The 12090-nt window shown below is 38.7% G+C and overlaps 1 protein-coding gene across 1 annotated transcript in view; it reads right to left on the reverse strand.

The window, feature by feature from the left end:
* SDK1 (sidekick cell adhesion molecule 1) overlaps positions 1-12090 on the reverse strand; it is a 422287-nt gene that overhangs the window by 277262 nt on the left and 132935 nt on the right. Inside the window, exon 5 of the mRNA XM_062613568.1 lies at positions 10896-11043. Within this exon, the coding sequence (XP_062469552.1) occupies positions 10896-11043 (148 nt within the window). The remainder of the gene's footprint in view (positions 1-10895; positions 11044-12090) is intronic.

Here is a 12090-nt window from a genome sequence, read left to right on the forward strand (position 1 = left end):
GGTAGGGAATGTTTTTAGTGGCTTCTACAGTAGCTTTATGAGACGCTTCACGTTACTGGAAACTCTTCAGAGAGAATTTAATAGCCTGGGGAAATCAGCATTTCTCCCCTTGTACCTCAGCACTAAATGGAACATCTAACAATTTCCCCTCTCCTCCTATTTTGCAAGACAAATCATCTTCAGTTTTGTTCCAGAATGTTTATTAGTACAAATGATCTATTTTGCCCCAAAATATTTCCTTGTTAAGCCAACTTCCATCTGTGACAACAAAAACAGTCTAAGAAGATGGAAGAAGATGACAGGGTTGCTTGTTCAGTATAAGGTCTCGTAGCAGAACAGCTTTTCAAGATTTGAGATTTGTCTTAAATGGCTGTCTCACTTCTGAACCAAAATAATGACAAGCTACAAAAGTACTGGTTTTCATTCTAAAGCTGTTGGAAGAAAAGGAAAAAGCTGGATAGATATGCATATAAACAGTACATTCAATTAGTTGCTCAATTATTCTCTTTGATACTTCAATACTACATACAAATCTACAGCAAAACAGCATATTTAAATCCACACTACCACTACTTACTAATTTGGTAAGTAGGTTTTAAAAATGCTAGTGTTTATATGACTACCATTTCTCTTGGATTTGCCTCCTTTCTTCCTCTCAGCTAGCTGCCTGTGCTGATGTATGGGCAATGACTCAGCCTACATTTGTGCTTCTCTTCCAGCATCAAAGGTAACACGCGTTATGCAGGGAGCACCAGGGAGCAGGACGGGCACACCTGGCCACACTCACCAGAGAGGACAGCAGATGGGGCCAGCAGCAGAGAAGGGGACAAAGAGCAGCAGCAAGGTCTGGACAAGAATTGCACAAGTACTGGACCCCTGAGAGAGAGGGTCTTACGGAGAAGGTGACAGAGAGGGTAGAGAGCCTGGCTGTAGATGACAGGAATAGTTGGGAAGCAGGAATTACAGAGTGATTTTATGGAGCTCTGAAATAGCATGAATTAGGCGAATTTGAGCTCTGAGCAGGAAGGTGAGCTGCAGACTTAGGGAAATGGTTGTTCTGGGGCAAAAGGTAGAGGAAGTAAGACTTTGGATAGAAGAAACTCTGGGATAAGATTACCGAAGGTCAATACTGTACCTGAAATCCCTAAGAGAAGGAGCTTCCACCTGTCTTTTGCCCTTGTCAAGGCAGGATATTTTTCCATTCTTTTTTATCATAGTCCCAGTTGAAAGAATCATAAGGACATTTATTGGAAACACACAATATTGACCGCGTGTATTGGACATTATTGACATTTCCCTCTCCTTGATCATAACATTTCTGCTAAGTTGTGAAAAATTCAAAGAGAAACACAAATAAATTAAAATGAAAAGTACAAGTGTATTATGATGTTGTTGCTGCAATATTGGTCGGGTAAACAGAAAACGCAGCCATCCAACAAACAGCCACTGAAATTTATAAGTATCCCAATAAACTCTGCTTCTTGTTGCTGCTAAAGCCAGTTCCCATGGAAACAGCTGATGGATGGCCAAAAAAGAGATTTGATATTTTAAAATAATCAGTGATTTGAACCAGTGATTATTAGGAAAGCATTGGACTCTTCCTGCAGTGAAGAGGTGCTGGAAGTCAGAAAAGAACACATGGCAGCTGGCAGACAGCAACTGGGTTGTTCAAATTCTTGCAAATGGTATTGGGTGCTCGATGACAACAGCAAATAGAGTTTCCTGAAAGATCACCGACAAAAATGTAGCAAAACTCTAATTTAAAGGAAGAAAATAGGCTCTGAAGGTTTGGAGAAAAGTACATAAAATTTTGTTGTACAGATCTTGGCTTCAGTGCGTTCAAGCGCTTCTCCTAATAAGATCCCCTTTGTACCTCTATTCTGAGAATTCAAGTAGCCAGGAACACACAAGCCAGATATTGCTAGATATTTCTCCTGATGCTTCTTGAGCTGTGAATTTATTTGTCAACTACACACTCAGTTTCACTTCTACAAATAACCCACTACAAAGAAAGACAAAATGTTGGCAACGCTTAGTTTTCCAGTGACAGAGAGGGGGTCCAGAGAGGACATTTGACTGGGAGGGATCAGTGGTAATATAGGGGTCTTTGATGGGTATTTGGATTGGAAAGGTCAGCAAGATTTCGGGGGAAGACATTACAGGAGAGTGAGGCAGCTCATGGAACAAGTGTGGGGTTTTCTGATCTTTTGGGGAGGCTGTGTTTTCTTCCTATGGGGCTGCACAATATGGTGACATGAGCATGGGTCACACCCTCAGGACACCTCTGCCATGTGAGTGAAAGCTGAAAACCACCACTCCCAGACCACCGTCTTCTCAGCTCCTCCTCACCCACCCTACCCTTCTCGTAGGATTTGCGACCATTTCCCCAAGCCATGCCACCTTTGAATTCCTCTCTTTCTCTTTTCTCCATTTAGGTTGAAGAACACAATCCATCTTTCTCCCAGTATGCACAGAGTTCACACATGCACCATCCAACTATGGTTTCCTCCAGCTCTGTGATGACACTATGGATAAAGCAGGTGGAAGCGGAGGAGAGGCTTAGGCTTCCTTCAGCATCTGCTTTTCTCACCCTTTCCTCTTGCCACTGCTATGACGAAAAGCAGACTGATCTATTCTACTCTTCCCTCATTCTAGTGACACAAGTTTAGAGGAAAAAGCAAAGAGAATAAAGTTGAGCAAGCGAGTGATGACTGTGGACATCCCAATAAACAGATGCCTTGTTTGTCTACCTCTAGAATTGACATATAAAACGACAGATTTGTGTAATGTATCAAAATAGCCAGAAGGGTCTATTAAGAAATAAAAGGTAGTGCTAACATGAAGCAGATAAATATGAATATTGGCAGAGTTTGACTTTTTTCTCACTTCTAATTGCTAGATGCTTTTATAGAGTCTCATCAGAGCCTAAACCACCCCTCTCATACGAATCAGTTAGACCCAGTGAAGGCTCAGACAGGGCACTTACAATTTATTGAAATTCACTGGGAATCTGTTAGATGAAGGCTAAACACAAACCAGATAAAGATTCCACTCACAACCAAGGATCAGACATAGGCCATAGGCAGGCTGCCAGCTTCTTCCTTTCTCTGCAGCATTAATTAATATAAGGTCTGCTTCACATTTGCTTCCATGTACCAAATTCCTTGAATTCAAGTTGAATGCTGTTAACAAAGTGGACTTGATGCAAATCAACCACGAAAGTCCCAATATATCCCCAGAGCCCAAAGCTCTGTGGGCTTTTATTTCCCCTTCCTGAATCACACTACAGTTTTCAATAGGAAAGCGAATCTGCCAAAATGATAGGCTTTTTAAATTATCCTACGTAAACCTGTATTATAAAATGACAAACTTTTGTCTTAACATCTTTATACATCATATAAAAATCCACTAGATCCATAAGGAAAGACAAATGTATTCATTTGTGCATAGAAAGAAAATGAATAACCCTTTGCAGTATTTAGCCAGAAGTACTGACAAATAGATTTTATTTCAGTCAGCTTTGAGCAATAAAAGTTAATCGGTAAACATAAGACATTACCTTCTGTTATACGTCATAAGTCACAAATGTGACTTATCAAAGCATTTGCATCTATTTCCATAAAAATAGAAATATGTGAGGGGTCATAAGAGATAAATTGTTCCCAGGGATTTGTGAACAATTGCCACTTTCTAAAGCAAGAGATTTCTTTTGCATATTTGCTCTTAAGAACGACTGCAAGACTCTTAAATAGTCTTATCTTGCCTGCATATTAAAATATTTCCATTTGTAGATGGAGTACTTCAAAGATGGACAGAAAAATGCTGTCCCAGAAAAGCACAGTAGTTGTTAAAGGATTATATGCACTATTTGTCCTTAATATTATGCTTGATTCTGATTAGGAAATGCAGCAGATGCAAGAAGCGAGCCCCAAAGTAGAAAGACAATGGGTTTTCATATTTACCCACATCTATATTGGATATAAATGTATAATTTACTTTCAAAGAGTAATGCTATTAACACCTTTTTTCATAGTCCATATTTTCTCGCTCAAAGTACATTTGTCCCCAGAAAGCAACAAACTCATAAATCAATTTCTACTGCAAGCTGTGATAACTCAATCACCAAACAGTTTCCTTCTACTGACACTTCCATTCCCTTTGCTTTACAAAATCCAAATCTGTGATTAATAAATGTGGTGGCACATGAAACGATTTCTTTTTCAATGTGATCATCTTAGGAAAAACAATACCCAGCTGTCAGATTTTCCCCTTAGACAATGATCTTTCAACTGTCTAAGTTTTATTGTCCAAGATTGCACTGAAAGATACTGTGAGCAGCCAAGGCCCGTTAAAACATAATGTTAGTTGCAAGCACCCACTGTTTTGGTTATTTTAGCAAAAAGGATGGATTTTACAGTGCTAGCATAGTGGCAGCAACTTCCCCTGCATTATGAAAAAAATACACATTAAAAAAACCCTCTGTGGTTCATGGTCCAAATTTGAAATGAAACATGTTGCTCAAATCCCAAAATGTGCCTTGCATCTCATCAGTGTCTCTCTTGGGAGGAATCCTCTTCCAAGTAAGCCTTGCTAAAGGTATGCTCTTTGGCAGCAAGCTTTTGATACTATCCCTCATCCACCCTGTGATGGACCATGTTGCTCCTACATACCCTGCATTCAGCACATACATGGTCCCCAAATATGACTCTTCATCTAAACAACACATGAGAGTTCACCCTGAAAGTGAAAATGTCTGAATGAACTAATTTTTGAAACACATGTTTAAAACCTGTGGCAAACAAATTATGAGCAGAGAAAAACAGTAAGGTTGAATCTAGACAAGTCAAACAGCTTTAGAAAATAATCCTGGGATTTGCTTACCCTGAGGTGTTAACGTTTTTCTCTACCAAACACAGCTGGCAATAATACTCAAAACAGCCCACTGACAGCATCCAGGACTACCCAAACTGAGGACTTGAAAAGATGATAGGAGATTTCCCTACAGTCTTTCATATGCATACGGGCCTTGGGGATAACAGTAAAATTTATGTAAGATGATTCCTAGCGCTGCCTGTTCCTTCAATTTGAAATCACTTGACGCAGACATTTGATTAAATAAATGAATAACAGGCACTAATGAATTTCAGTGTAAGGAAATAATTCTACAAAATAGTCTTCCTTTTTTAGGTACTGAGTTTAAAATTAACGTGGAGCCTGTAAAAGGTACGGGCAGATGAAACCAGCACCTAGGCTTTCTGTCACATCTCTTACTACTGAGAGGTGTCACTCCATGATGTCAGCAGACCTAGATCTGCAAACTACTTACAGTATTGCTCAACTAATACACAGCAGAGTTGACAGTCTCTGAATTTATTGTTCACTAATGATAATCATCACAAGTTTAATTAAAGTATTATCCAGTGTATGTAGAAAGTAATTATGTGCAACTAACGTGAGTCGTACAACAGGCTGGTATTTGTAGAGAACTGCTTTGCTGGCACTAGAACTGCTCATACAGAAATGAAGTGGTGTTTGTTTTAAAGTGCAAAATAAGTATACGGCACATGGTGAGCTGCTATCATCAAGGCGAAACCTAATCTAGTGCTAGTATCAGCCCCAAATCTGTTGTACTATTCATAGGTACTTTAATTATTCCTCATCTTTTAAAGCCTATTTAGCTACACCTACTTTTTCTGAGACTGTCATTAATACAGTTACAATTTTACCTTAACAAATGGCTAGGAAATCTGCACCAGCTTTGCTTATTTGCAAGGTATTATGAGTGTTCAAAGGCACATCAAGTCTTATTTGACAGTTGCTTGTGCCTAACATATTTTCATCCACAATCTGTCAGCACATTTAGTCTCTATAGGAGACTAAATAATGCAATGAATGTGTAATGTAATGACCACACACATTCAAATGCATAAGTAATTGTTCTTACTGCAAAAAAAATAGATATTAAGCTTACATATACCTAAAGGCAATGCAATCCATCTTCCCTGTTGTCGTGGTTTGAATACTAGTGGGATGAAGTGCGTTTCTAGTGTTTTGATTCATTAACAGCTAACTAAGTGACAAAATGTCCACCCAGCTGAAAGGGACAGCCCAGAAGTGCCTTTCCATGAAACTGGAAAATGACCTTTCCTGGTTTGGGTCAGACATAATTCCACTAACAAAAGACATGAGTTAATACTCATCTCACTGCAGCATAATAGCGGAAATAAAAATAGTTTCACTGTACGAAACATAATGAAGACAGTACTAATGTCTTCATAGTAGAAGTTTTCTTCTTAAAGAAGGCACCAGTAAATGAATTGACAGCTAGAGTGAACCTTTTCGGTGAACAACTCAGCCAAAGGTAACAAAATCCTCTAAGAGTATTAGGAATTCCACTCCTCAATACCACAACTGAAAGGCAATTGTAGACCTTGACGGTGCTACAGTCCTTTGTGCCTCTCCAAGGCACGGTACATGCCTTGTGTAAAGTTAAATGTGCTCTGCTTGTAAGTCCAATGAAGTACACCCAGACAAGGCAAGCTGAAGACTTGACATCTCGGAGTAGCAATTTCTTTTGATGCAGTTACCTTTTAAGAGGCTATTGTCTTCTGTAAGATATGAGGGGAAACAGGTGAAATCACCCCATCAGTCAAGGCCCTGGAAATAGTGCACTTGTAATTCCATATTAGTGTGATGGCGTATTTGGAAAACATTAATCTGTCTCGGAGGAACGTGAAGTCTTTTCTAAAACTGCTTGGGAAATTCTCATGTAAGGTAATAATAAAACCCATCCTAAACCCTAACGCCTCCCTTTGCTCCTTCTTTTCTCTTGCTCTTGATCTGTTGGTCTTCTCTCTGATTCTCTACTTCGTACTTTCATAGCATGAAGACAGCTTTCTTCGGATGATCTAGAAATTCCTCTATAAAATATCAAGCTGAGGCTTTTGTGACAGACAAAGCACAAGAGCCAGACTTTACATACATGCAAAGTGTACTAAGAGAAGAGGAGAAAACTTTAAGACTTAAATTTTTAAACACACACCATCACGTCACAGGAGCTCTGCTGCAGATTTGTTAGTTGCCTTAAGTCATAAACTGTAACAACAACCCCATGAGTATATGCAGGCCATTTGCTTCACATTCTTGTATTATACAGGGATTTCTGACTTCACATGCCAACTCATGTAGGAGGAACCTGTCATGCTATTCTTGTCTTTATCCAGAGGCTTTAACAAAATATTATGGCATCGACACCACTAAAATGGGAATGAATACATAGTTATTTGCTATCAAATTCCACCATGAGGTACACTGGCAGTTAAATCAAACAGAATATGCAGCTTGAAAAAAACCACCTGCCTATGTCTTAAAGGAAATGTTATATAAAGAAAATACCACAGCCATGCAGACTCATAGAGTAGGACACCATTCTGACTCAAAAAAGGTGAAACTTAACTTAGCCACAGAATCTCTTCTATTTTCCCCAGCCTAAACAACTGACACTTTTTAGCCTAATGATCAGTAACAGAAACAGGAAATTACAGGGATTTTGCATCTGGTCATCAGAATTCAGGAATATCTGCCCTGGTGGGAGAGCGTAAGAAGGATGTGGAGCTGTTGGAGAGAGTCCAGAGGAGGTAACGAAGATGCCCTGAGGGCGGGAGCCTTCTGCTATGGAGAGAGGCTGAGAGAGCTGGGCTTGTTCAGCCTGGAGAAGAGAAGGCTCCAGGGAGATTTTCACTACTTGAAAGGGGCTTATGGGAAAGACAGGGCTGAACGTTTGAATAGGGCTTGTAGCAACTGGACAAGGGGCAGTGGTTTTAAACTAAAAGAGGGTAGATTTAGACTAGGTATAAGAAAGAAATGTTTCATGATGAAGATGGTGAGACACTGGCTCAGGTTGCCCAGTGCAGCTGTGGCTGCCCCATCCCTGGCAGTGTTCAAGGCCAGATGGGACGGGGCTTGGAGCAACCTCGTCTAGTGGAAGGTGTCCCTGCCCATGGCAGGGATTTTGAACTGGATGAGCTTTAAGGTCCCTTCCAATCCAAACCATTCCATGATTCCATGACTTGTTAGAACTGGCAACTGCATTAATGTGCATAAATAACTGCTAGAAAACACAAAAAACAAATAGGAGTCTTTCTTAACATATTGTAAAGTATCAGTAAAATAATACATGTAGACAATTCAGCAATTCTGTTATCTTGGCTCCCTAGAAATACATGACCTTTGCAACACTGAACAGTTGGAAGAACCCCTCCCATAAATGTCCTAAATACCGATAAACAGTGAAGGAGAAAGATGACAGCATATATTATATTAAACCTGCTAGGGAAACCCTCCTGCAGAGCCAACTATATGACATTCCTCAAAGCATGTTATGAATTATTTTTCTCAGGACTAGTCCTTACTTTCAATCTTTTGTATTTCCCACATATGGACAACCCAGTGCAGTCTCTGCTTCCACATAAGTGAAACACATTTGTTCTAGAGGTGACAGTAGCTCTGTGTAAATAAGCATCAGGATCATTATGGCATAAAAGTGGTCCAGGGTTAAGTACATGTACATTAAGACTTCTGAGTGCATGTCAACTTGACCAGCTATTTGAAGGAATTGTACCATGAGCACCACTACTGACCTCATTTTTAGCACTGCTTATTTCCTTCGTCTACATACACTGCAGCAATGTCACTCTTAGATATCATTATTACAGCTGACAGACCAGCTGATTGATTTAGCCAAATCAGTCTAAGCTTGTTTAAGAGCATTAAAAAAGCCTTACATTGATTTAGCAATATAAGGTACTTTTAATCAGTTTAAGGAGCATCCATACAAGGTGCTTGTATCAATTTAACTGATCAGTTTAGGAGATGACCCAGGCAAACCGATGCATCAATCTAACTGAATCACCTGCTAAACTGATCAGTTAAATGGATACACCTCCTTGTGTACAGAAAACATGTTAAATGCACAAATTGTTCCACAGATAGCAAACAACAGTTCTTGTAAGATATTTTTACATTTCTCATAGTTTTAAATGCATCTTCTCCATGTCTCAGGTTTCCTGTATTTATAGAGCTGCCATACACCCAGAATTTCACAGACAGCAATAAATGAGTGCATGCTATATGCTTTTTCCAGTACTTTGAGGGACCAGCAGACCTACGACACAGAGTGTACATTGATAATTGATATGTGTATCGTAAATCCATCACTTCCTGAACTTATCAGGCTTACTATACAGTATATATCAAACTTCCAAGGAGGTTTATACTTCCAGCACATGTACTTCTACTGCAGAAGCTTTTGGAAATTCCTACACAGGCCAGACGAATGTCATCAAATTTGTTTCAGACAAAATTTCTGACCAGGGAAATAAATATATGTGGAAACCTTTAGGCATATTTCACTCCCCTATAGAACAGCTTTACAGTTTTCCCATTGTAAGCATTACCACAGAGCCATGAATTACAACTGATTTTACTCCAATAATCCCAACAGGGTAGAAGTAAGAGTAAAGTAGAGCATATGAAAATTAGGGTTTTATATTAACGGTTACACACATCTCTACCTGCAATTTTACCAAACTAAAGGAACTCAGATAAATGGCATTGTCAGATATTGCATGCTTGCCTAGGTCATTCAATTCTGCTCCTCCATAGAACTTCCCAAGAAACTGCCTGTTACCTGGACAACAGGCTTTATTCCCCAGCTGCAAATTGCTGATTTGTGTATTCTCAGCATTGACAAAAGTAAATTTGCAGGAGTGGAGGAAGCAGATTCTTAATGGTTAATAACTCAGGATTTGTCACTTAGCTCTCTTCAAGAGATTGCCCAGAAACCCATTGTTTCATCTTCCAGCTGTTTCCCATCAAATTACTATTAAATTATTCATAAATTATTACATAGTTTCTTCACATCCCTGCAACACTAATTTTAACAGTTCCAAAAAGCCTAGAATACCGGCTTTCAGGTTGAAAAAAATGCACATAAGCAGCAGCAAAATATACAGGACAGATTGATAACATTAAAATCCAAGAAGAGTTTTCCCTTTCTAATCTAAACTCTAAGAACTCACCATCTCTCTGGAACTTAGCAATATCCCATTACCGTCGGTTGCTAGCACATCTATCCCTTTGAATACAGGAAAATATAGCACACAGATATAAATAAGCGCCAACATTCATAGCATTTCAACAGCTTCCTAATAAATTAGGCAAGTAAAAAAAGATTTTTATCTCCAGTTTTTAATGGTGCAGCTAACCCCTTCAGTCTAAATAAAACTGTGCAGATAAAAACACAGGATGGCTTCCTAACTGTTTCAGGAAAGGATAAATGAGCACACCTTGAGATAATAACTAATCAAGGTGCAAGTACTGTGCCATTAGAGGGTGAGCTGCTAATGAGTCATGAAATAAAACTGTCAGTGTAGGCTGAAAAGAGACTGAAAACTAATCAATAGTTAGAATTTCATCATAAGGAAAACAGTATTAAACAAAACTCTAAGTAAAAAAAAAACCCAGACGTATATTAAAAGGAGAAAAAACTTAGTATTCATTAAGCTAGTGCATTCAAGTAAACATAATTGAGAGATAAGCATTTACTTTTCCAAAATGTATCATGAAAATGAATAGCGTGAAGGCAGCGCAGACATTCCGCGTATCTAGTGCCTTATGCTGCACCAGGACCATTAAAACCACATGAATTATTTTGTCAAACTGCTTAGGAAGTTCAGAGATGGTCTTAAAATAGTAATTAATCTCAAACTTAGTATGAACAAAGCTACTTTAGTCTCTTTAAAGCTTAATCAGTGTACTTAAAGTGTAAGCTGTGTTATCAAATATAATGAATCATACTTTAGGGTGGGGGTATTTTAAGCTTTAAATTGACTTACATTCTGCTGCTTGGTATAATCTTGTGCCCGTCTCTAAACCATGTCACTTGTGGTCTTGGGTAGCTGAGTATGTGTAGGAGGTTTAGAACTGCAGCTTGTCCTTCAGTCACTGTTTTTCTCTGATTTGTGTCCATGAAGTTCCCCATGTCTGCAAAGAAAGAAATTATACTAAGAGTCATGGAAGTTGTTTTTTTTTCTCCACATTTCACTGGACAGAGAAATAAATGTGTTTTACAATAGTCATTGGCATTGCTATAATTAGTCAATATGATACTACAGATCATGAAACAGTTTTGATTAATGTAGTTTTGGATGAATATATGGCATAAGGTAAATCCAAGCGCTGCTAGTGCAAGTCAGAAGTGCATCAGTCAGCACAGTCTCAGTATTCTTTTGCAATAATGGAGCAATTTTAAGTGAAAGTGACATTTTAATGACTGTTTGTTTTGCTTTAATAAATCCTTGATTAATAAATCCTTTTGTTTAATAAATCCTTGCACGACATAAAAGAAATAGTATATATAAAATGTATATAAAAGGAATGGTGTATATAAGTTTATCAATTTTTTAGTCACTGTTGAGTTTTTAATGCTTTTATCCATAGCTACACAAACAGACAGCAGCTGTAGTCAGAGCTATGCAGGTAAGCCACTCTAGCCAAATGGAAACCACAATAGCAAGTCTCCAGTCATGTTGGTAGCTCTTAGTTCTGGCACTACACTATAATTTAAATAGTGCATCCAGGTCTCTGACATTTACAAAGGCATCTGTAGAATTAAAGAGCAGCTTTTAACAAAAAATTTAATGGAAGAAAGAAAACCATTGCAGAAGCTCTGCCCCTGAAGGTTTTATTTCAGAGACAAGTTCACGTACCCATGGGGTCCTTGTAAAAATTCAGTGAACGTTTGCTTGTTTTTCTTTTGCCTTTTGTATCACATTCCTATCCATTAAAATAAACGGGGCTTTAGGCTCCTATTTTTTCACAATCCAAAGAACTTCTATGCATTTTAATTTGCTTTAAACCAAAAAACTGACACACAGAGAAAACTGCTCTCACGTCTGCCACTGAATTCCCTTTTTATCTTTTTTAAGGACCACAGGGTTCTCTACGAGTTCTCTGTTGCAGAGAGGGATGCAAAGGACATTGAAACATAGATTACTCTCAGGTCTGTGATGGCAGGAGATGAGAAGAGAC

The sequence above is a fragment of the Pezoporus occidentalis genome, unplaced genomic scaffold, assembly GCF_034315485.1.
Source record: "Pezoporus occidentalis ecotype Australia unplaced genomic scaffold, CSIRO_AGI_Poc_V1 ctg169, whole genome shotgun sequence".
NCBI lineage: Eukaryota > Metazoa > Chordata > Aves > Psittaciformes > Psittacidae > Pezoporus > Pezoporus occidentalis.